The sequence below is a fragment of the Pristiophorus japonicus genome, chromosome 1, assembly GCF_044704955.1.
Source record: "Pristiophorus japonicus isolate sPriJap1 chromosome 1, sPriJap1.hap1, whole genome shotgun sequence".
NCBI lineage: Eukaryota > Metazoa > Chordata > Chondrichthyes > Pristiophoridae > Pristiophorus > Pristiophorus japonicus.
Genome location: NC_091977.1, coordinates 57,066,608 through 57,093,266, shown reverse-complemented (window position 1 = coordinate 57,093,266; position 26,659 = coordinate 57,066,608). Strand labels below are relative to the sequence as shown.

General features: G+C 46.6%; 1 protein-coding gene across 1 annotated transcript in view; it reads right to left on the bottom strand.

Annotated features, from left to right (window-relative positions):
- Positions 1-26,659, bottom strand: part of LOC139263961 (A disintegrin and metalloproteinase with thrombospondin motifs 3-like) — a 930,658-nt gene that overhangs the window by 33,475 nt on the left and 870,524 nt on the right. Inside the window, exon 17 of the mRNA XM_070880060.1 lies at positions 969-1,132. Coding sequence (XP_070736161.1) covers positions 969-1,132 — 164 coding nt within the window. The remainder of the gene's footprint in view (positions 1-968; positions 1,133-26,659) is intronic.

Sequence of the window (26,659 nt, the reverse complement as noted above, 5' to 3'; positions counted from 1 at the left end):
CCTGTTCTCGCTGACCTATATTGCCTCCCAGTTTATGAAAGGCCTTGATTATAGAATTCTCATCCTCATGTTAAAATCCCTCCAAGGTTTCTCCTCGTCCTATCTTTGTAATCTCATCCAGCCCTACAACCCTCCGAGAACTCCGAATCCCATTAATTCTAGCCTCTTGTGCATCCCTCCTTTCTTCGCTCCACCATTGGCAATCGTGCCTTCGGCAGTTTAGGTCCTCAGCTCTGCAATTCCCTCCCTAAACCTTTCCACCTCTCTACCTCTCTCTCCTCTCCTCCTTTAAGACGCTGCTTTAAACTTATCTCTTTGACCAAGCTTTTGGTCGCCTGTCCTAATGTCTCCTTCTTTGGCTCAGTGTAAATTTTTATCTGATTACACTCCACCGAAGCAACTTGGGACATTTTACTATGTTAAAAGGGTTATATAAATGCAAGTTGTTGTAATCCAAGAATTAATGTGAAGGGCTTTAGCAAAGAGGCAAGCCCACTATGAGACTGATTCCCCCTCCATGGCATTCAGTGACAGGTTGGTGTAAACCAAGCCCTCCCTCCTCTGCAGTAAATGCAAAATGTGAACCGCTACACTGCTAAATCCAAAGATGAAACACAGCTCTCCTCCAACAGCCTTCTTGATCTATAAAACACAGAGTTTTGAAGTGTTTATGCCTAACTGGGACTTGCCTTGCATCAACGGTTACCATACAAATACAAGCTGTTTTTATTGAAGATGATGTGGGTCAAAGAAAGGACTACGACACTGGGTCAAGGCAATTTTCCAAATCTTCCTGTGCAGCTTCCTGCTCGGAGCTGGGGATCAGCGACTTTATCTGATTATTTTGCAAGTTTCATTTCTATTTATCTGGAGATCTCGGGGCAGGAAAATGTCCAAAGATCTGAAGTTATTAACCTCGTCAAAAGTCTTGTACTAGCGCTAAATAAGGTGAGAGAAAAATCACTCACCAGGACCACAACTGCATCATGCAAAGGGCCATCTGTATGAAGAGTTTCTATATCATCCTCCAAGGTGTATGCCCACTCTATGCCCAGTTCAATAAAAACCTTGGTCTTGGCTTTGTCTCCTTTGCCATTCAGAATGTAGTGGCCTGTAGCCTGGTTCTTGACAGCTGAGACGTAAAATGAAGATGTTTGTGTGCAAAAATGGAAAACAACATATATCACATAAGATATCACAGGATCTCATTATCAGTTATGCCTGAATTTTATTAAATTACTTGACTTCAGAAACACTGAACTAAAGATATTACGGCATAAAAATGTTGGATGAATAAGGTAATCATTCAATATTTTATCAACATTTGCTAGAAAATGAGCTTGGGTTGCTAATAATAATATTAATCTCTTTTAAGGCCATTGTTCCTATTAGTGAGCAATGATCTTAAAACAGATATTTGGAAAACCCTCTTTACTCAAACAGTTGGAAAAAAACTTGCCAGGGAGGGATGATGGAAGAGTAGGCCACAAGAACAGTGTGATTCAATGGACAAGTTAAGGGACTAAAGGAGAGTTAGATAGTAGAGGGATCAGTTCATTAATTGAGTTAGGGTACTGGATAGGAGAGTTACTGGAGTATTGAGCTATGATAGGAGAGTTAGGATACTGGAGGGTGAGCTATGATAGGAGAGTTAAGGTACTGAAGGGTGAGCTATGATAGGAGAGTTAGGATACTGGAGGGTGAGCTATGATAGGAGAGTTAGGATACTGGAGGGTGAGCTATGATAGGAGAGTTAAGGTACTGAAGGGTGAGCTATGATAGGAGAGTTAGGGTACTGGAGGGTGAGCTATGATAGGAGAGTTAGGATACTGGAGGGTAAGCTATGATAGGAGAGTTAGGGTACTGGAGGGTGAGCTATGATAGGAGAGTTAGGGTACTGGAGGGTGGACTTTGATGGACAAACAACCTTTCCTTGTCCTGGATATTTATGTTCTAACAATCATGCAGAAAAGGCTACACAGATATTGATCAATCTTTACTTCCTGTTGTTTTTCTACTCATTACATGTTTTATTTTCTCTCATCCATGTGTTTCCCTCTCCTATTGAAAGTGTTGAATCAATGCTGAGGTATTGTTTCACAAGGGTTGGCTTCCTCTGTGATTTTGCTCAAACGACCGGTCGTCATAGGGGAGCTTCGTCAATATCAGCAGACAATTTGATAGCCAAGCTCAATCGTGATCTCATCCGACATCCACACATGCACGTTCCAGCAGGGGCCATTGGACAGTAACCATTTCCTGCAGGGCCCATCGGACAATCATTTCCAGCAGGGATCATCGGACAGAAATCAGGGAAGTGTGCCCAGCTGATGCTTCAACTCAGTGAGCACGCAATAGCATCCATACCAGTACCTGGGCAGAGATCAGCTAACTCAGCAGAGTGGGGATCGATCTTGCAATCTTTTTACTGTGGATGGCCCACCTATGTTCTTAATAAGCTTGTTAAACTATTAGGGGAGCCCTCAATATGCAGCAAACTCATTGCTCTGCATTATACCATTCTTCAACTTCCAGAAACTCTAAGGGGGAGAAATTTGGTCGGCTAGTGCCCCTGGAAAGTGTCGGATCGAGGAGCTAAAGGGGTCGGAGCCGCGAGTGCTGGCATTCACACTGCTCGGCACATTCCGTGTGCCAATGCCGGTGGCACTGAGCAACATCGCCCGGGAGCGTCGCGCCGGTGTGCAACATCGGTTTCAACAGCGATGCGATTTTTGGTTGGAGCTGCACCCGTAGCGCCCCATGGTGATACCGCCAGAGAAAGCTGGCCTGCAGACCTGTCCCCGGGCGCTAAGGGAAGGAATGATTGAAAAAGGTAAGTGAAACTGATCTTCCTTTGAATTTCTTTTGCAATTCAACTTTATTTGGGGCGAGTATTTTATCGGGAATTTTTTTGTGTTTTTTGTGCCGATTTTCTTTTTTGCAGGGAGGCCTCTCTTCCGGCGTTTTGAAGCCGACTCTTCAGCAACAGATTTTCAGTTGCTCATCCGGCCTAGCGCCCTAAGAGATGTGTGGAACGCCTCTCTTAGTGCTCCACTCCACACTCAGGCCGCAGCAACCACATTTTTTGGCTGCCGCCACAAACCATTTAACAAACAGCCACTATAAGCGCCCGAAGAAGCCTCCATTTGAATTTCCACCCCTATGACTTCAGAGAGGAATTGTTGGAGTTGTCTGTTGACATTATTTATCCATGCATAAGGAATACTCATTTTAAAGCAAAGGATCAGGTTTCTGAGTACACGCGGTCAGTGGCACCAGATCTAACAATCGATCTCCAAATCGCTCATCATTACTTTGAGTAATTATTGCACATCTGTTGCTGTTCATTTTTACCGCTGGCATGATGTGGTTTTGGATCGAGTGAAAATAACAGCCAGCCTCTGCTTGTTCTGTCTCCATGGGATAAACTATCCTCACATATTACCTTTTCTTCTGCACATTAACATCATAAAAACAAGCGACACAAATGGGAACTCACACACTGACATTGCATTGCCAGGGGAAGAGTAATGTAATAAGTCATTTAAATGTATGAATACTTTTTGCACATATCTCATTTGGTTAATAAATGAAGCATATCATTGATAATGGTGTGCATTTATATTCATCGTTCATATTCTTGGAGCTACCAATGCTTAACACAGCCAATGGATTGCCTTTCATAATATAAGAAATGGATCAGGATTTGGCCATGTGGCCCTTTGAGCCTGCTCCGCCAATCAATAAGATCATGGCTGATCATCGACCTCAACTCTACTTTCCTGCCCGATCAAAAATCCATCTATCTCAGCTTGAATATGCTCAATGATTCAACATCCACAGCCCTTTGGAGAACAGAATTTTCAAGATTCACAATCCTCTGAGTAAAGAAATTCTTCCTCATCTCAGTCTTAAATGGCTGACCCCTTACCCTGAGACCATGCCCCCGAGTTCTAGACTCTCCGGTCAGGGGAAACAACCTCTCAGCATCTACCCTGTCGATCTTCCTCAGAATCTTATGGGGCTGAAATTGATGAAGGCCTCCGCCCGCCCGACTGCCGCCCAAAGGACCGCCGATGGCCACAGAGGTACCTGACGGTTCTTTGGGTGTGATTTTCATCACCCAGATCCTTCGAAGGTCGGCGGGCAGCAAATCTGGAATATTTATCACCAATCTGAGTGGCAGCTGGCGAGAACTCTCATTCTCGGCAGCAAAGGCGCTTGCCGCCCAAGTGCCACCAAGGATGGAGTCGAGCCCAGGGAGGGTTGAAGAACTAAAAATAAAAAGCATCAAAACAAAGAAAATAAATATCTGACGACCTCCAGGGGACCCATTCAGGGAAGTACCTGTAAAGAAATCATTTAAATAAATGTCACTAGCCTTTTTTACAACATCTTCACACTTACCGTTGAGGACAGAGCTGCCTGCACTCAGCAGCCCACCGCCGTTCTGCCGCTGACTCCAATCGACTCCCGCCCGCATGAATATGGCATCTCGGCGGGTGGGAGTGTATTACGTGCATCGACTGTCCGCTGACGTCAGCGGGCGCTTCCCAGTGGCTCTCCCCTCCTGTCCGCTCCAGGCCACGATGAAAGTGGCACTGGGCGGTTTGAGCAGAAGAATGTCAGCGGCAGTGGGCGGTAAGGCCATCAATTTCGGCCCCCATATCTTTCAATGAGATTACCTCGCATTCTTCTAAATTCCAGAGACTATAGGCCCAATCTACTCAATCTCTCCTCATTGGTCAACCCTCTCATTCCAGGGATCACTCTAGTGAATCTTCGTTGCATCGCCTCTAAGGCATGCATGCTTTTCTCAGATAAGGAGACCAAAGCTGTGCACAGTACTCCAGGTGTGGTCTCATCAAAGCCCTGTACAATTGTAGTAAGACTTCCTTACTCTTGTACTCCAATAAAGGCCAACATGCCAAAAAAAACTTCCAAGTGCCAAATTTCGACGGCATCTCCACCGCAACCCATGCGGCGGAGAAAAACTTCAAAGAACAGAAGGTGCGCCCTGTTTCGGGTGGAGGTGAATTTCTACCCCGTTACTCTTGGACTGCAACCCCCTTACAATACAGGATAACATACCATTGGCCTTCCTAATTGCTTGCTGTACCTGCATGCTAACTTTCTGTGTTTCCTGTCCAAGGACATCTAAATATTTCTGAACACCAACATCTAATAGTTTCTCACCATTCAAAAAATATTCTGTTTTTCTATTCTTAATACCAAAGTGAATAACCTCACATTTTCCAACATTATACTCCATCTGCCATCTTATTGCCACTCACTTAACCTGTCTATATCCCTTTGCAGGCTCTTTGTGTCCTCTTCACATCTTACTTTCCCACCTAGCTTTGCATCGCCAGCAAATGTGGATACATTGCACTTGGTCCCTTCATCTAAGTCATTAATACAGATTGTAAATAGCTGAGACCCAAGCACTGAGCCTTGCAGCACCCCACAAGTTACAGTCTGCCAACCAGAAAATTACCTATTTATTGCTACTCTCTGTTTTCTGTCCATTATCTAATCCTCTATCATGCTAATATATTGACTCCAACCTCATGAGCCCTTATCTTGCCTAACAACCTTTTATGAAGATAAAGGAATGCAGAGTCAGAGGAAATGTATTAGCATGGATAGAGAATTGGCTGGCTAACAGAAAGCAGAGAGTCGGGATAAATGGGTCCTTTTCGGGTTGGAAATCGGTGGTTAGTGGTGTGCCACAGGGATCGGTGCTGGGACCACAACTGTTTACAATATACATAGATAACTTGGAAGAGGGGACAGAGTGTCGTGTAACAAAATTTGCAGATGACACAAAGATTAGTGGGAAAGCGGGTTGTGTAAAGGACACAGAGAGGCTGCAAAGAGATTTTGATAGGTTAAGCGAATGGGCTAAGGTTTGACAGATGGAATACAATGTCGGAAAATGTGAGGTCATCCACCTTGGAAAAAAAAACAGTAAAAGCGAATATTATTTGAATGGGGAGAAATTACAACATTCTGCAGTGCTGAGGGACCTGGGGGTCCTTGTGCATGAATCCCAAAAAAGTTAGTTTGCAGGTGCAGTAGGTATTCAGGAAGGTGAATGGAATGTTGGCCTTCATTGTGAGAGGGATGGAATACAAAAGCCGGGAGGTCCTGCTGCAACTGTACAGTATATTGGTGAGGCCGCACCTGGAGTACTGCGTGCAGTTTTGGTCACCTTACTTAAGGAAGGATATACTAGCCTTGGAGGGGGTACAGAGACGATTCACTGATTCCGGAAATGAGGGTGTTACCTTATGATGATAGATTGAGTAGACTGGGTCTTTACTCATTGGAGTTCAGAAGGATGAGGGGTGATCTTATAGAAACATTTAAAATAATGAAAGGGATAGACAAGATAGAGGCAGAGAGGTTGTTTCCACTGGTCCAGGAGACTAGAACTAGGGGGCACAGCCTCAAAATACAGGGGAGACAATTTAAAACCGAGTTGAGAAGGAATTCCTTCTCCCAGAGGGTTGTGAATCTGTGGAATTCTCTGCCTAAGGAAGCAGTTGAGGCTAGCTCATTGAATGTATTCAAATCACAGATAGATAGATTTTTAACCAATAAGGAAATTAAGGGTTATGGGGAGCGGGCGAGTAAGTGGAGCTGAGTCCACGGCCAGATTAGCCATGATCTTTTTGAATGGCGGAGCAGGCTCGAGAGGCTAGATGGCCTACTCCTCTTCCTAATTCTTATGTTTTTATGTTCTTATCTTATTGAATGCCTTTTGGAAAATTAAATATACTTCATCCACTGGTTCCCCTTTATTTACCCTGCTCTTGACATCCTCTAAAAACGCTAATAAATTTGTAAAACATGATTCCCCTTTTATAAAACCATGTTGACTCTGCCTAATCATAGTATGATTCTCTAAATGCCCTGTTACCAGTTCCTTAATAATGGATTCCAGCATTTTCCGGATGACTAATATCAAGCTAACTGGCCTGTAGTTCCCTGTTTTCTCTCTCCTCCTTTCTTGAATAGCAGAATTACATTTTGTCTATTCCAATCCACTGAAACTATTCTAGAATCTAGGGAATTTTGGAAGATCACAACCAATGCATCCACTATCTTTGCAACCACCTCTTTTATAACCCTCGGATGTAGGTCATCAGGTCAAGGGGATTTGTCAGCTTTTAGTCCTGTTAGCTTCTCTAGTACTTTTTCTCTATTGATCTTAATTACTTTAAGATCTTCACTCTCATTAGCCCCTTGATTCCCCACTATTTTTGGTATGCTTGTATCTTCTACTGTAAAGATAGGTACAAAATATTTGTTTAAAGTCTCTTCAATTTCCTTAATTCCCACTATAATTTCATCTGTCTCAGTCTCTAAGGGACCAATGCTTACTTTTGCTACTACCTTCCTTTTTACATACTTGTAGAAGTTCTTGCAATTTGTTTTTATATTTCTTGCTAGTTTACTTTCACTTTATTTTCTTCCTTTTTAACTATTTTTGGTCATCCTTTGATGGATTCTAAAGCTCTCCCAATCGTCAGGCTTACTACTATTCTTCGCAATATTATAAGCCTCTTTTTTTAATCTAATACTATCCTTAACTTCTTTAGTTAGCCACGGATCGATCACTTTTCTCATGGAATTATTATTTCTCAATGGAAGGTATATTCATTGAGAATTTTGTAATATTTCATTAAATGTTTGCCACTGCTTATCTACCGTCATACTGTACCGTCTCTAGTACAATCACATCTTTCCTGTAATGTGGTGACCAGAACTGCATGCAGTACTCTAGCTATGTCCTAACTAGTGTTTTATATAGTTCAAACATAACCTCCCTGCTCTTGTATTCTATGCCTCGGCTAATAAAAGCAAGTATCCCGATTGCCTTTTTAATCACCTTATCTACCTGGCTTGCTACCTTCGGGGATCTGTGGACATGCATTCCTTGTTCTCTTTGCTCCTCTACTCTTCTCCGTGTCCTACCATTTAATGTGTATTCCCTCCCCAAATGCATTAACTCACACTTCTCCTGATTGAATTCCATGTTTTCACTGTTCTGCCCACCTGACTAATCCATTGATATATTCTTGCCGTCTACAGCTTTCTTGCTCATTATCAACCACACGGCCAATTTTTGTATCATCTGCAAACTTCTTAATCATACCCCCTACATTCAAATCCAAATCATTGATATATTCCACAAAAAGCAAGGGACCTAGTACTGAGCCCTGCGAAACCCCACTGGAAACAGCCTTCCAGTCATAAAAACACCCATCGACCATTACCCTTTGCGTTCTGCCTCTAAGCCAATTTTGGATCCTTTGCCTTTGATCCCATGGGCTTTTATTTTCATGACCAGTCTGCCACGTGGGACCTTATCAAAAGCCTTGCTTTTGATCCATATGGAAAATCCATATAAACTATATCAAATGCACGACCCACATCCTTGTTACCTCCTGAAAAATTCAATCAAGTTAGTCAGACATGACCTTTCCTTAACAAATCTATGTTGACTATCCTTGATTAATCTGTATCTTTCTAAATGAAGATATATCCTTTCCCTCAGAATTGTTTCGAATAATTTTCCCACCACCGAGGTTAGGCTGACTGGCCTGTAATTACTCGGTCTATCCTTTCCTCCCCTTTTTAAACAACGGTAGAACAGTAGCAGACCTCCAGTCCTCCGGCACCACACCTGTAGCCAGAGAGGATTGGAAAATGATGGTCAGAGCTTCTGCTATTTTCTCTCTTGCTTCTCTTAACAGCCTAGGATATATTTCATCTGGGCCTGGGAAGTTATCCACTTTCAAAGATGCTAAACACCTTAACACTTTCGCTCTCACTCTCTTTATTTCATCTAATATTTCACACTCGTCCTCCCCGATCGCAACGTCTGCATTGCCCCTCTCTTTTGTGAAAACAGACACAAAGTATTCATTAAGAAACAAACCCACATCTTCCGCCTTCACACACAAATTACCTTTATGGCCAATAGGTCCTACTCTTTCTTTAGTTATCCTCTTGCTCCTAATGTATTTATAGAACATCTTTGGGTTTTCCTTGATTTTACTTGCCAATATTTTTCATGCCCTCCCTTTGCTTTCCTAATTTCCTTTTTAATTTCACCCCTGCACTTTCTATACGCCTCTCGGCTTTCTGCACTATTGAGATTCCCTTTTCTTTTCTTTATCCCCTTGACACATCCAGGGGGCTCTAGATTTGTTCATTCCACCTTTTTTCTTTGAGGGAACAGACTTGCTCTGAACCCTCAGTATCTCCTCCTTGAATACCTCCCACTGCTCTGACACTGATTTACCTTTAAGTAGCTGTTTCCAGTCCACCTTGGCTAAATCACATCTCTTCTTATTAAAATTAGCTTTCTCCAATTAAGAAATGTTATTCCTGGTCTATCTTTGTCCTTTTACATAACTACCCTAAATCTAACTGAATTATAATCATTACCATCAAAATGCTCTCCCACTGATACCCCTTCCACCTGCCCAGCTTCATTCCTAAAACTATGTCCAGAACTGCCCCTTCTCTTGCTGGGCTAGCTTCAAACTGGCTAAAAAAGTACTCCTGAATGCAATTTAGGATTTCCGTACCCTCTATACCTTTCACACTAATTCAATCTCAGTTAATATTAGGGTAGTTGAAATCCCCTGCTATTATTGCCCTATAGTTTTTGCAATTATCAGAAATTTGACACATTTGCTCTTCTATCTCCCTCTCACTGTTTGGGTGTCTATAGTACACTCCCAGCAGTTTAATCACCCCTTTTTTGTGCTTCAATACAACCCATATGGCCTGATTAGATGATCCTTCCAACATATCATCCCTCCTCACAGCTGTAATTGTTTATTTAATCAATGCTGCGATCCCTCCTCCTTTTTTATCCCCCTCTCTATCTCATCTGAAAATCCTGTAACCAGGAATGTTGAGCTGCCATTCCTGCCCTTCCTTCAGTCATGTCTCAGTAATAGCTATAATATCATACTCTCACATGTCTATCTGTGCCCTCAGCTCACCTACCTTATTCCCTTGACTCCTTGCATTGAAGTATATACCATCATCAGCATCACCATTAAGAACCTAAGAACACATGAAATAGGAGCAGCAGTAGGCCATTTCACCCCTCAAGCCTGCGCCGCCATTCAATAAGATCATGGCTGATCTGATCATGGACTCAGCTCCACTTCCCTGCTCGCTCCCCATAACCCTTTACTCCCTTATCGTTCAAAAATCTGTCTATCTCCACCTTAAATATATTCAATTACCCAGCCTCCACAGCTCTGTGAGGAAGAGAATTCCAAAGATTCACGACCATCTGAGAGAAGAAATTCCTCCTCATCTCCATTTTAAATGGGCATCCCCTTATTTTGAAACAATGTCCCCCTAGTTCTAGATTCTGCCGCGAGGGGAAAAATCCTCTCTGCATCTATCCTGTCAAGCCCCCTCATAATCTTATACATTTCAATAAGATCACCTCTCATTCTTCTAAACTCCAATGAGTATAGGCCCAACCTGCTCAACCTTTCTTCATAAGACAACCCCTTTTCTCAGGAATCAATCTCATGAAGCTTCTCTGAACTGCCTCCAATATATCCTTCCTTAAATAAGGAAAGCAAAACTGTATGCATTGCTCCAGGTATGGTTTCACCAACGCCTTATACAGTTGTAGCAAGACTTCCCTACTTTTATACTCCATCTCCCTTGCAATAAAGGCCAACATTCCATTACTTGCTGTACCTGCATGCTAACCATTTGTGTTTCATGTATAAGGACCCCCAGATCCCTCTGTACCGCAACATTTTCTAATCTATCTCCATTTAAATAATAATATGCTTTTTTATTCTTACCACCAAAGTTGATTAACTCACATTTTCCCATTTTATACTCCATTTGTCCAATCTTTTCCCATTCACTTAACCTATCTATAACCCTGACCACAGCACCATGGTACAGGGGACCATTCAAGTGCGGGAGTAAAAAGAAACGCTGTAGTGTTAGGGGACAGTATCATTAGGGGAATAGATACTGTTCTCTGCAGCTGAGAGCATGAGTCCCGAAGGCTGTGTTGCCTACCCGGTGCCAGGGTTAAGGGCATCTCTTCTGGGCTGGCGAGGAACTTGGAGTGGGAGGGGGAAGATCCAGTTGCCGTGGTCCACGTGGGTACCAATGACACAGGTAGGATAAACAAAGAGGTTCTGCTGAGGGATTATGAGCAGCTAGGGGCCCAAATTAAAAAGCATAACTGTGGATTACTACCTGAGCCACGAGCAAATTTGCATAGGATAAATAAGATCAACTAGTTCACGTGGCTCAAAGACTGGTGTGGGAGAAATGAGTTTCAGTTCGTGGGACACTGACACCAGTACTGGGGTAAGAGGGAGCTGTTCCATTGGGACGGGCTCCACTTAGACCGTGCTGGGACTAGGGTCCTGGCGAATTGAATAACTAGGGCTGTAGAGAGAGTTTTAAACTAATTAGTGTGGGGGGTGGGATGCGGGTTCAAGTGAGCGGAAATTTAAAAAGTCAAAGAATAAGGAGAAGGCAATAGAGCAGGGTAGTACTGGGGAAATTGAAAACCAGAGCGTGACAGGAAGAGACAGAATGTATAAACATGTGAATCAGAAAGTGGGGTCAAAACAGGAAAAAATATTAAAAAAACAAATTTAAAAGCTCTTTATCTGAATGCACTCAGCATTCACAACAAACTAGATGAGTTGATGGCACAAATAGATACAAATGGGTATAATCTGATAGTCATTACAGAGAAGTTGTTCCAAGGCTGGGAACTAAATATTCAGGGGTATTTGACAATTCAGAAGGACAGACAGAAATGAAAAAAAGGTTGGGTAGCACTGTTAATAAAGGATGAGATCAGTGCATTAGTGAGAAGCGATACTGGCTCAGAAGATCAAGATGTTGAATCAGTTTGGGTGGAGATAAGGAATAATAAGGGGAAAAAGTCACTGGTAGTCTATAGGCCCCCGAACAGTAGCTACACTGTTGGATGGAGTATAAATCAAGAAATAATGGAGGCTTGTAAAAAAGGATCGGCAATAATCCTAGGTGGTTTTTATCTTCATATTGATTGGACAAAGCAAATTGGCCAGGGTAGCCTTGAGGAAGAGTTCGTAGAGTGTATCCGGGATAGTTTCCTTGAACAGTACATTGCAGAACCAACCACGGAGCAGGCTATCTTAGATCTGGTACTGTGTAATGAGACAGGATTAATAAATGATCTCCTAGTAAAGGATCCTCTAGGAATGAGTGACCATAACATGGTTGAATTTCAAATTCAGTTCGAGGGTGAGAAAGTTGGATCTCAAACCAGTGTCCTCTGCTTAAATAAAGGAGACTACAGAAGTATGAAGGCAGAGTTGACTAAAGTGGACTGGGAAAATAGATTAAAAACTGGGACAGTTGATGAGCAGTGGCAGACATTTAAGGAGATATTTCATAACTGTCAACAAAAATATATCCTAATGAGAAGGATAGACTGTAAGAAAAGGGATAACCATCTGTGGCTAATTAAGGAAATAAGGGATGGTATCAAATTGAAAACAAGGGTATGCAAAGTGGCAAAGACTAGTGGGAGGCCAGAGGATTGGGAAATTTTTCAAAGCCAGCAAAGAACGACTGAAAAAATAATAAAGAGAGGGAAGATAGATTGTGAAAGTAAACTAGCATGAAATATAAAAACAGATAGTAAGAATTTTTACAGGTACATAAAAAGGAAAAGAGTGGCTAAAGTAAATGTTGGTCCCCTAAAGGATGAGACTGGGGAATAATGGGGAACAGGGAAATGGCAGGAACTTTGAACAAATATTTTGTATCAGTCTTCACGGTAGAAGACACTAAAAACATCCCAATAGTGGATAATCAAAGGGCTATAGGGAGGGAGGAACTTAATACAATCACTATCACTAAAGAGGTAGTACTCGGCAAAATAAAGGGACTAAAGGCGGACAAGTCCCCTGAACATGATTGCTTGCATCCTAGGGTCTTAAAAGAAGTGGCTGCAGAGATAATGATGCATTGGTTCTAATCTGCCAAAATTCACTGGATTTTGGGGAGCTCCCAGCAGATTGGAAAAACTCAAATGTAATGACCTTATTTAAAAAAGGAGGCAGACAGAAAGCAGGAAACTATAGACCAGTTAGCCTAACATCTGTCATTGGGAAAATGCTGGAGTCCATTATTAAGGAAGTAATTACAGGACATTTGGAAAAGCATAATTCAATCAAGCAGAGTCAGCATGGTTTTATGAAAGGGAAATCAGGTTTGACAAATTTGCTGGAGTTATTTGAGGATGTAACGAGCAGGGTGGATAAAGGGGAACTAGTGGATGTGGTGTATTTGGATTTCTAGAAGGCATTCGATAAGGCGCCACATAAAAGGTTTCACATAAATGTCTCCGCAAGATCCTACAAATCCCTTGGGAGGACAGGTGCACCAACATCAGCGTCCTCACTCAGGCTAACATCCACAGCATTGAAGAACTAACCACACTCGATCAGCTCTGCTGGGCAGGCCACATAGTCCGCATGCCAGACACGAGACTCCCAAAGCAAGTGCTCTACTCTGAGCTCATTCACGGCAAACGAGCCAAAGGTGGGCAGCGGAAATGCTATAAGGACAACCTCAAAGCCTCCATGATAAAGTGCACCATCCCCAATGACACCTGGCTGTCCCTGGCCCAAGACTGCCCCAAGTGGAGGAAGTGCATCCGAGGGGGCGCTGAGCACCTCGAGTCGCAACGCCGAGAGCATGCAGAAATCAAGCGCAGACAGCGGGAAGAGCGTGCGGCAAACCAGTCCCACCCACCCCTTCCTCAATGGCTATCTGTCCCACCTGTGACAGAGTCTGTGGCTCTCATATTGGACTATTCAGCCACCAAAGAACTCACTTCAGGAGTGGAAGCAAGTCTTCCTCGATTCCGAGGGACAGCCTATGACTACTGACATAAAAGGTTACTGCACAAGATAAAAGTTCACGGGTTGGGGTAATATATTAGCATGGATATTATAGGCGGTCCCTCGAATGAGGATGACTTACTTCCACATGAGTTCACAGATGTTTCAATGAAGGACCCGGTGTTCCAGTCCTGAACTCCAATTGAAGGGGTGGAAGATGCCTGTGCATGGATTTTTTTAACGTGTGGTGACCGTTGCACATCGGCCATCACACGGGCTTGACAAAGCTAGGCCTTTATCCAGTGATTAACCAGGATGACTGGAGACCTGCTCTGCTGCACGGATCTAGTGCGCACACATATGTAGTGTGGGCTGGCCTATGCTGCCCCTGGGCCCTCGGCTCTTCTGGGCCCCGTACCCTCATTTGCCGCACCTCCGCCACGATCTCCCGCCGCAACTCCGCACCAAACATTCACCGGACTACTGCCACGATCACCCACCGAATCTCAGCCACGATCCCTCATCGCTCCTCCGCCTCGATCACTCGCCGCACCTCCGCCACGATCTTCCCACTCCTCTGCTGTACCAGGGCCCCGCCAATGCTCCTGCCCACGCTCCAAAAAGCGACCTGGGTCCTGATGACGTCACCCAGTCGCCCACCTCGAAGCCGTTGCACTCTTGGAGCAGCTCGCACTGGAAGTTGTAGTGGTATGCCCACGATGTTCCAGGGCCTGCCGCTCCAGCTCTTTTTGTAGTCCCGACCTGTGGAGGTGTTCTCACGCAGGTCAGTGTGGCCCACAATGTTCCAGGGGCCGCCGCTCCAGCACGGATAGAGGATTGGCTAACTAACAGAAAACAGAGAGTCGGGATAAATGGGTCATTTTCCGGTTGGCAAACAGTAACTAGTGGGGTGTCACAGGGATCAGTGCTGGGGCCTCAACTATTTACAATTTATATTAATGACTTGGATGAAGGGACCGAGTGTAATGTAGCCAAGTTTGCTGATGATACAAAGATGGGAGGAAAAGCAAATTGTGAAGAGGACACAAAAAATCTGCAAAGGGATATAGACAGGCTAAGTGAGTGGGCAAAAATTTAGCAGATGGAGCATAATGTGGGAAAATGTGAGGTTATCCACTTTGGCAGAAAAAATAGAAAAGCAAATTATAATTTAAATGGAGAAAAATTGCAAAGTGCTCCAGTAGAGGAAACTGGGGGTCCTTCTGCATGAAACACAAAAAGTTTATGCAGGTTCAGCAAGTAATCAGGAAGGCCAATGGAATGTTAGTCTTTATTGCAAGGGGGATGGAGTATAAAAGCAGAGAAGTCCTGCTACAACTGTGCAGGGTATTGGTGAGACCACACCTAGAGTACTGCATACAGTTTTGGTCTCCGTATTTAAGGAAGGATATATTTGCATTGGAGGCTGTTCAGAGAATGTTCACTAGGTTGATTCCAGAGATGAGGGGGTTGACTTATGAAGATAAGTTGAGTAGCTTGGGCCTAGACTCACTGGAGTTCAGAAGGATGAGTGGTGATCTTATTGAAACATATAAAATAATGAAGGGGCTCAACAAGGTGGATACAGAGAGGATATTTCCACTCATAGGGGAAACTAAAACTAGAGGGCATCATCTCAGAATAAAGGGCCGCCCATTTAAAACTGAGATGAGGAGGAATTTCAGAGGTTTATAAATCTGTGGAATTCTCAGCCCCAGAGAGCTCAGGAGGCTGGGTCATTGAATACATTTAAGGCGGAGATAGATAGATTTTTGAGCGATAAGGGAATAAAGGGTTATGGGGAGCGGGCAGGGAAGTGGAGCTGAGTCCATGATCAGATCAGCCATGATCTTATTAAAGGCCGGTGCAGGCTCGAGGAGCCAAATGGCCTTCTCCTGCTCCTGTTTCTTATGCTGTTATGTATGTTCTTTTTAGATTCTTTGTGTCCTCTTTACAACTTGCTTTCCCACCTATCTCTGTATCATCTGCAAATTTGGCTACATTACATTCTGTCCCTTCATCCAAGTCATTAATATAGATTTTAAATAGTTGAGGCCCCAGCAATTATCCCTGTGGAACCCCACTAGTTCCAGTTTGCCATCCCATTTATCCCAACTCTCTGTTTTATGTTAGTTAGCCAATCCTGTATCTATGCTAATGTATTACCCCTAGCTCCGTGAGTCCTATCTTGTGCAGTAACTTTTTTTATGGCACCATATCGAATGCCTTCTGAAAATGCATTACATCTACGGGTTCCCCTGTATCCACCCTGCTCGTTACATCCTCAAAGAACTCTACCAACTTGTCAAACATGATTTCCCTTTCATAAAACCATGCCGACTCTGCTTGATTGTGTTATGATTTTCTAAATGTCCTGCTACTACTTCCTTCATGACAGATGTTAGGCTAACTGATCTATCGCTTCCTGCTTGCTGTCTCCCTCCTTTCTTAAATAGGGGTGTTATATATGCGGTTTTCCAATCCGCTGGGGCCTCTCCAGAATCCAGGGAATTTTGGTAGATTACAACCAATGCATCCACTATCTCTGCAGCCACTTCTTTTAAGACCCTAGGATGCAGGCCATCATGTGTAGGGGACTTTTCCACCTTTAGTCCTAATACTTTGCCTAGTACTTTTTCTCCAGTGATAGTGACTGTTTTAAGCTCACCCCCCCTCCTTATAGTCCCTTGATTATCAAATATTGGGATGCTTTTAATGTCTTCCACCGTGAAGATCTATACAAAATATTTGTTCAAAGTTTCTGCTATTTTCATGTTTCCCATTATTAATTTCCCAGTGTCATCCTCTATGGGACCAATGTTTACTTTAGCTACTCTCTTCCTTTTTATATACCTGTAGAAGCTCTTACTGTCTGTTTTTATATTTCTTGCTAGTTTATTCTCAATCTATGTTCTCTCTCTTTATTTTTTTTGTCTTCTTTTGCCTGTTTCTAAAAATGTCCCAATCCTCTGGCCTACCACTAATCATCACAACATTGTATGCCTATGTTTTCAATTTGATATCTTCCTTAGTTAACCATGGATGGTTCATCCTTCTCTAAGAGTCTTCTGTTCTCACCGGAATATATCTTTGCTGAGAGTCATGAAATATCTCCTTAAATCTGCCACTGCTTATCTATCGTCTTACCCTTTAATCTATTTTCCCAGTCAACTTTAGTCAACTCTGTCTTCATACCTTTGTAATTGACTTTATTTAAGTTCAGGACACCGGTTTGAGACCCAAGTTTTTCACCCTCAAACTGAATTTGAACTTCTAACACGCTATGATCACTCATCTCTAGAGGATCCTTTACTATGAGTTCATTAATTAATCCTTTCTGAAATGTACTATCCATGAAGTTCTCAGCCTCACGGATGCACTGCAGTAACGTTAGCCTCCGCTCAAGCTCCAAATCCTGAAGCTCAAACTGCTCTCGCTGGTGATACTTCCCACACACGTGGCCGTCCAGGCACAGGATGTGCATTCCACGGACCTGAGCTGCCCTGCCATGCCTCTATTTATTAGATTATTAACTAAAGTGAACCCCTCTGCCCTAACTTAGAGAGAAGGAAAGACAACAGTGACACTCACCAACCAATCACCTACCTGCTGTGATGTTCCTCCTTGAATTTTCTTGGAAATACGCCGTGGAAGGTACACCACCACTGCCTCCGATTGGATCCGCGCTGTTCCTCACTCTCTGCTTTATGTCTTGCCACTGCTGTAGTTTCCATTATGATCACTCTGCCCCAGAGTATTCTTTACTATGAGATTACTACTTAGCCCTGTCTCATTACACAATACACGATCTAAAATAGTGCAAATGCAGTCTCTATTATGTAGGCAAACCCAGCAGCTAATGTGCAAGGATACACAAACAGCAAATGAGATAAATGACAAGATATGTTGGCTGAGAGGGAACATTGGCCAATATATTCCCTTCTCTTCTTTGAATAGTGCCTAGGTTTTTTTTACATTAACCTGAGGAGACATATGTGGACTTGGTTTAATGTCTCATCCAGAAGACAGCAGCTCCAACAATGTAGCACTCCCTCAGCACTACACTAGAGTGTCAGCCTTGGTTGGCTCCTCCAGTCCTGGAGTGGGACTCGAACTCACAACCTACTAACTCAGTTGAGCCTCTTACCAACTGGACCAAGCTGACATGATTAGTGCAGAACCAAGGATCTGCACTAACCAAGGGTTATGAGGAGGAGTGCTGCATTTTTATCATGCAACCTTCAAAAATCATAAGTTTTCCAGTGAGGCCCACATCCAGGAATGAATAAAAAATCATCCTGTTCAGCTCTTGGTGCTGCTCCCGACACCTATCCAATGTCACTGTTGCTGCGCTGGGACATCAGAAGCTGCTGCACGGGAAGGTGGGAAATCCAAATCTCAGGAGTAGTGAATTTGGGCTGATTGACTCTGTGAATGAAGGGAAGGGAGAAAGCATACTACCAGTGTAAACTGAGGGCAGATGAGAACGGCACCAGCATCAACTGGAAGAGGGATGGAGAGAGCCAGTGTGAACTGGAAGGAGGATGGAGAGAGCCAGTGTCAACTGGAAGGAGGATAGAGAGAGCCAGTGTGAAATGGAAGGAGGATGGAGAGAGTCAGTGTGAACAGGAAGGAGGATGGAGAGAGCCAGTGTGAACTGGAAGGAGGATGGAGAGAGCCAGTGTGAACTGGAAGGAGGACAGTGAGAGCCATTGTGAACTGGAAGAGGACAGAGAGAGCCAGTGTAAACTGGAAAGAGGATGGAGAGAGCCAGTGTGAACTGGAAGGAGGACGGTGAGAGCCAGTGTGAACTGGAAGGAGGATGGAGAGAGCCAGTGTGAACTGGAAGGAGGACAGTGAGAGCCAGTGTGAACTGGAAGGAGGACATAGAGAGCCAGTGTGAACTGGAAGGAGGACATAGAGAGCCAGTGTGAACTGGAAGGAGGACAGATAGAGTCAGTGTGAAATGGAGGGAGGACGGAGAGAGCCAGTGTGAAATGGAAGGAGGATGGAGAGAGCCAGTGTGAACTGCAGGGAGGACGGTGGGAGCCAGTGTGAACTGGAAGGAGGACGGAGAGAGCCAGTGTGAACTGGAAGGAGGATGGAGAGAGCCAGTGTGAACTGGAAGGAGGATCGAGAGAGCCAGTGCAAACTGGAAGGAGGATGGAGAGAGCCAGTGTGAAATGGAAGGAGGATGGAGAGAGTCAGTGTGAACAGGAAGGAGGATGGAGAGAGCCAGTGTGAACTGGAAGGAGGATGGTGAGAGCCAGTGTGAACTGGAAGGAGGATGGATGGAGCCAGTGTGAACTGGAAGGAGGACAGTGAGAGCCATTGTGAACTGGAAGAGGACAGAGAGAGCCAGTGTAAACTGGAAAGAGGATGGAGAGAGCCAGTGTGAACTGGAAGGAGGACAGTGAGAGCCAGTGTGAACTGGAAGAGGACAGAGAGAGCCAGTGTAAACTGGAAAGAGGATGGAGAGAGCCAGTGTGAACTGGAAGGAGGACAGTGAGAGCCAGTGTGAACTGGAAGGAGGATGGAGAGAGCCAGTGTGAACTGGAAGGAGGACAGTGAGAGCCAGTGTGAACTGGAAGGAGGACAGAGAGAGCCAGTGTAAACTGGAAGGAGGACAGATAGAGTCAGTGTGAAATGGAGGGAGGACGGAGAGAGCCAGTGTGAAATTGAAGGAGGACGGAGATATCCAGTGTGAACTGGAGGGAGGATGGTGGGGGCCAGTGTGAACTGGAAGGAGGACAGAGAGAGCGAGTGTGAACTGGAGGGAGGAAAGTAAGAGCCAGCGTGAAATGGAGGGAGGATGGAGAGAGCCAGTGTGAACTGGAAGAAGGATAGAGGGAGGCAGTGTGAACTGGAGGGAGGATGAAGAGAGCCAGTGTGAAATGGAAGGAGGAGGGAGAGAGCCAGTGTGAACTGGAAGGAGGACAGAGAGAGCCAGTGTGAACTGGAAGGAGGACGGAGAGAGCCAGTGTGAACTGGAGGGAGGATGGTGAGAGCCAGTGTGAACTGGAAGGAGGACAGAGAGAGCCAGTGTGAACTGGAGGGAGGATGGTGAGAGCCAGTGGGAACTGGAGGGAGGACAGAGAGAGCCAGTGTGAACTGGAAGGTGGATGGAGAGTGCCAGCGTGAACTGTAAGGAGGATGGAGAGAGCCAGTGCGAACTGGAGGGAGGACGGAGATAGCCAGTGTAAACTGCCGGGAGGACAGAGAGAGCCAGTGTGAACTGGAAGGTGGATGGAGAGAGCCAGTGTGAACTGGAAGGTGGACGGTGAGAGCCGGTGTGAACTGGAGAGAGGACGGAGAGAGCCAGTGTTAACTGGAAGATGGACAGAGAGAGCCAGTGCGAACAGGAAGGTGGACGGAGGGAGCCAGAGAGAACTGGAGGGAGGACGGAGAGAGCCAGTGCAAACTGGAGGGAGGATGGTGAGAGCCAGTGTGAACTGGAGGGAGGACAGTGAGAGCCAGTGTGAACTGGAAGGAGGGCGGTGAGAGTCAGTGTGAAGTGGAGGGAGGAGGGTGAGAGCCAGTGTGAACTGGAGGGAGACGGTGAGAGCCAGCTTGAACTGGAAGGTGGATGGAAAGAGCCAGTGTGAACTGTGGGGAGGAAGGTGAGAGCCAGTGTGAACTGGAAGGAGGACGGAAAGGGCCAGTGTGAACTGGAGGGAGAACGTTGAGAGCCAGTGTGAACTGGAAGGAGGACAGTGAGAGCCAGTGTGAACTGGAGAAAGGACAGAGAGAGCCAGTGTGAACTGGAAGGTGGATGGAGAGAGCCAGTGTGGACTGGAGGGAGCACGGTGAGAGCCATTGTAAACTGGAGGGAGGACAGTGAGAGCCAGTGTGAACTGGAAGGTGGATGGAGAGAGCCAGTGTGAATCGGAAGGTGGATGGAGAGAGACAGTGTGAACTGGAGGAAGGACAGAGAGAGCCAGTGTGCACTGGAAGGTGGATGGAGAGCGCCAGTGTGAACTGGAAGGTGGACGGAGAGAGCCAGTGTGAACTGGAGGGAGGACAGAGAGAGCCAGTGTGAACTGGAAGGTGGATGGAGAGAGCCAGTGTGGACTGGAGGGAGCACGGTGAGAGCCATTGTAAACTGGAGGGAGGACAGTGAGAGCCAGTGTGAACTGGAAGGTGGATGGAGAGAGCCAGTGTGAATCGGAAGGTGGATGGAGAGAGACAGTGTGAACTGGAGGAAGGACAGAGAGAGCCAGTGTGAACTGGAAGGTGGATGGAGAGCGCCAGTGTGAACTGGAAGGTGGACGGAGAGAGCCAGTGTGAACTGGAGGGAGGACGGAGAGAGCCAGTGCGAACTGGAGGGAGGACGGTGAGAGCCAGTGTGAACTGTAAGGTAGATGGAGCGAGCCAGTGTGAATTGGAAGGTGGATGGAGAGAGCCAGTGTGAACTGGAGAGAGGATGGAGAGAGCCAGTGTGAACTGGAAGGTGCATGGAGAGAGCCAGTGTGAACTGGAAGGAGGACGGTGAGAGCCAGTGTGAACTGGAGGGAGGACAGAGAGAGCCAGTGTGAAATGGAGGGAGGACGGAGAGAGCCAGTGTGAATTGGAAGGAGGACGGAGAGAGCCAGTGTGAACTGGAGGGAGGACGGTGGGAGCCAATGTGAACTGGAAGGAGGACGGAGAGAGCCATTGTGAACTGGAGGGAGGACAGTGGGAACCAGTGTGAAATGGAGGGAGGAAGGAGAGAGCCAGTGTGAACTGGAAGAAGGATAGAGAGAGCCAGTGTGAACTGGAGGGCGTACAAAGAGAGCCAGTGTGCAATGGAAGGAGGACGGAGAGAGCCAGTATGAACTGGAAGGAGGACAGAGAGAGCCAGTGTGAACTGGAAGGAGGACGGAGAGAGCCAGTGTGAACTGGAGGGAGGACGGTGAGAGCCAGTGTGAACTGGAAGGAGGACAGAGAGAGCCAGTTTGAACTGCTGGGAGGATGGTGAGAGCCAGTGTGAACTGGAGGGAGGACAGAGAGAGCCAGTGTGAACTGGAAGGTGGATGGAGAGTGCCAGTGTGAATTGTAAGGAGGATGGAGAGAGCCAGTGCGAACTGGAGGGAGGACGGAGATAGCTAGTGTAAACTGGAGGGAGGACGGAGAGAGCCAGTGTGAACTGGAAGGTGGATGGAGAGAGCCAGTGTGAACTGGAAGGAGGACGGTGAGAGCCAGTGTGAACTGGAGGGAGGACGGAGAGAGCCAGTGTGAACTGGAAGGTGGACAGAGAGAGCCAGTGTGAACTGGAAGGTGGACGGAGAGAGCCAGAGAGAACTGGAGGGAGGATGGAGAGAGCCAGTGTGAACTGGAGGGAGGATGGTGAGAGCCAGTATGAACTGAAGGGAGGACAGTGAGAGCCAGTGTAAACTGGAAGGAGGACGGTGAGAGCCAGTGTGAACTGGAGGGAGGATGGTAAGAGCCAGTGTGAACTGGAGGGAGACGGTGAGAGCCAGTTTGAACTGGAAGGAGGACGGAGTGAGCCAGTGTGAACTGGAAGGAGGACCGAAAGAGCCAGTGTGAACTGGAGGGAGGACGTTAAGCGTCAGTGTGAACTGGAAGGAGGACGGAGAGAGCCAGTGTGAACTGGAAGGTGGACGGAGAGAGCGATTGTGCACTGGAAGGAGGACGGAGAGAGCCAGTGTGAACTGGAGGGAGGACGATGAGAGCCAGTGTGAACTGGAGGGAGGACGGTGAGAGCCAGTGTGAACTGGAGGGAGGACGGTGAGAGCCAGTGTGAACTGGAGTGGGCGGTGAGAGCCAGTTTGAATTGGAAGGTGGATGGAGAGAGCCAGTGTGAACTGGGGGGAGGACGGTGAGAGCCAGTGTGAACTGGAGGGAGGACGGTGAGAGCCAGTTTGAACTAGAAGGTGGATGGAGAGAGCCAGTGTGAACGGGGGGGGGGGGCGGTGAGAGCCAGTGTGAACTGGAAGGAGGACCGAGAGAGCCAGTGTGAACTGGAAGGAGGATGGAGAGAGCCAGTGTGAACTGGAGGGAGGACGGTGAGAGCCAGTGTGAACTGGAGGGAGGACGGTGAGAGCCAGTTTGAACTAGAAGGTGGATGGAGAGAGCCAGTGTGAACTGGGGGGAGGACGGTGAGAGCCAGTGTGAACTGGAGGGAGGACCGAGAGAGCCAGTGTGAACTGGAGGGAGGAGGTTGAGAGTCAGTGTGAACTGGAAGGAGGACAGTGAGAGCCAGTGTGAACGGGAGGGAGGACGGAGAGAGCCAGTGTGAACTGGAAGGTGGATGGAGAGAGCCAGTGTGAACTGGAAGGTGGATGGAGGGAGCCAGTGTGAACTGGAGGGAGGATGGTGAGAGCCAGTGTGAACTGGAGGGAGGACGGTGAGAGCCAGTTTGAACTGGAAGGTGGATGGAGAGAGCCAGTGTGAACTGGGGGGAGGACGGTGAGAGCCAGTGTGAACTGGAGGGAGGACGGTGAGAGCCAGTTTGAACTGGAAGGTGGATGGAGAGAGCCAGTGTGAACTGGGGGGAGAATGGTGAGAGCCAGTGTGACCTGGAAGGAGGACCGAGAGAGCCAGTGTGAACTGGAGGGAGGAGGTTGAGAGTCAGTGTGAACTGGAAGGAGGACAGTGAGAGCCAGTGTGAACGGGAGGGAGGACGGAGAGAGCCAGTGTGAACTGGAAGGTGGATGGAGAGAGCCATTGTGCACTGGAAGGAGGACGGAGAGAGCCAGTGTGAACTGGAGGGAGGACGGTGAGAGCCAGTGTGAACTGGAGGGAGGATGGTGAGAGCTTGTGTGAACTGGAAGGTGGATGGTGAGAGCCAGTGTGAACTGGAAGGTGGATGGAGGGAGCCAGTGTGAACTAGAGGGAGGACAGTGAGAGCCAGTGTGTACTGGAAGGTGGGTGGATAGAGCCAGTGTGAACTGGAAGGTGGATGGAGAGAGCCAGTGTGAACTGGAGGGAGGACGAAGAGAGCCAGCATGAAATGGAAGGAGGACAGAGAGAGCCAGTGTGAACTGGAAGGAGGACAGAGAGAGCCAGTGTGAACTGGAAGGAGGACGGAGAGAGCCAGTGTGAACTGGAGGGAGGACGGTGAGAGCCAGTGTGAACTGGAAGGAGGACAGAGAGAGCCAGTTTGAACTGAAGGGAGGATGGTGAGAGCCAGTGTGAACTGGAGGGAGGACAGAGAGAGCCAGTGTGAACTGGAAGATGGATGGAGAGTGCCAGCGTGAACTGTAAGGAGGATGGAGAGAGCCAGTGTGAACTGGAAGGAGGACAGAGAGAGCCAGAGTGAACTGGAGGGAGGACGAATAGTGCCAGCGTGAAATGGAAGGAGGATGGAGAGAGCCAGTGTGAACTGGAGGGAGGGGATGAGGTAGAGTGTCAGTGTGAACTGGGGGGAAAAGAGGTAATGCACCTATTAAATCCAGTCACCAACATCCCAGCAAGTAAATGACTAAACCAACATATTGGTACTGAATCCAGTGGCCCACTATTAAACCCAGAAATCTTCCACTACAGCTCATAATCCACTGCTAAATCCAGCTGAGAAGGTCATAGGTTACAGTCCCACCCCAGAACTTGAGCACAAAATCCAGGCTGTCATTTCAGATGAGTCGTGATCTGTTGGAGTAGCTGTTTTTCAGATGAGACATTAACCTGGCGCACTGCTTGTTCAGATGAACATTAAAGATCCCATAGCAATAATCATCTCGTGTCATGACCAACATTCCTGACTCAGCCATTGGTTATTCATTTCATTGCTGTTTGTTGGGACCTTGCTGTGCGCAAATTAATGCCTCGTTTTTCTACGTAACAACAGTGACTGCACTTCGAAAGTAATTAATTAGCCGTAAAGCACTTTTGGATATATTGAGGATGTAAAGGTGGTATATAAATGCAAGTTCTGGCTTTAAACCCATTAATTGACCAGTACAGCCTGTAATCATCGAATAAACCCAGTAACTTACTATCCAGCCCTTCGTCAACAATTTAACCTAGTAATCTACCATAATAACCAGTAAACTACTAGTCTAGCTGGAGTCTATTTTTATACCAAGTAATCTATTACTACAGCCTGTGATCTGCATCTAAACCCAATTACTTATTATGCAACCAATAATCCACTAATTTAACCGGTGGTCTCTATTTAGCTACTACAGTCAGCAATTTACTCTCAAAGTAACCTATTATCACAGCTATTAACCTATTGCTATACCCAGTAATCTACTACACCCAGTAATCAATCAGTAAACCCAGTAACTAGTCACCAAACTCAGTAACCTGTTAATACACCCAATAATCTGTAAGTGAACCCAAACATTTACAACCATCACCCGTAATTTATTTAATCCAGGCATCTATTACCAAACCCCGCAACTTGCTACAGTAATTTACTCATTCCACTAATCTACTGCTGTACCCTCTGATCCTACAGCAGTGTTATAGATGCACAACAGCAATGGTGATCGATCACTTAGCATTAGATACAGTTAGCAGAAGTTACAAACAAATCACGTGAACTAGCAGTATCATTTGAACAAACCTGTCCCTACCCCGAGCTCTCTCTCTGCCTGTCCCAATCCCGAGCTCTCTCTCCGTCTGTCCCAACCCCGAGCTCTCTCTCCGCCTGTCCCTACCCCGAGCTCTCTCTCCGTCTGTCCCAACCCCGAGCTCTCTCTCCGTCTGTCCCAACCCCGAGCTCTCTCTTCGTCTGTCCCAACCCCGAGCTCTCTCTCCGCCTGTCCCAACCCCGAGCTCTCTCTCCGTCTGTCCCAACCCCGAGCTCTCTCTTCGTCTGTCCCAACCCCGAGCTCTCTCTCCGCCTGTCCCAACCCCGAGCACTCTCTCCGCCTGTCCCTACCCCGAGCTCTCTCTCCGTCTGTCCCAACCCCGAGCTCTCTCTTCGTCTGTCCCAACCCCGAGCTCTCTCTCCGTCTGTCCCAACCCCGAGCTCTCTCTCCGTCTGTCCCAACCCCGAGCTCTCTCTCCATCTGTCCCACCCCGAGCTCTCTCTCCACCTGTCCCAGCCCCGAGCACTCTCTCCGTCTGTCCCAACCCCGAGCTCTCTCTCCGTCTGTCCCTAACCCGAGCTCTCTCTCCACCTGTCCCAACCTCGAGCTCTCTCTCCACCTGTCCCTACCCCGAGCTCTCTCTCCGCCTGTCCCAACCCCGAGCTCTCTCTCTCCACCTATCCTAAACCTGAGCTCTCTCTCCACCTATCCTAACCCCGAGCTCCCTGTCCGTCTGTCCTAACCCCGAGCTCTCTGATGGGCCTGGCTTCTCTGCTTAAGATTTCCTTTGATCTGGTTTCTTGACTTGGCACTGTATCAGGGTTACCCCAAATAGCTCAGTTTGTTTGTCCAGTGCCAGGAAGGACCTAGGGCAAGTCCTCAGTTTGTGCTGACTTAGCTGATCTCAGGAGTGGCAGTAGGATGGCTAGATATTGGCTTCAAGCCCCTCAGGATAAAGGAAGGGGCTTCCCAGCTGGATCTGCACAGGTGTAGACATCTAATGAGGATGGGGTTGGGGTTTGCCTGTGATGTAATCCCAAACCAAACAGCCAGCTGACGCGTACCATCTGGGCTCTGACATGAATAATGGACACTTGAGCAAAAGATAGTGGGAAAAGTAGTCCTTGGAACTGTACCCCAGCAAGAAATCTTCACCTTCAGGAGAAAACCAGTAGACGGATGGTGGAGGTAGTGTAGCTTTGCATTTCAGCACAGAATTGATGGGCTTGTAGAACTCTCCTCTCATCTTAGTAACAG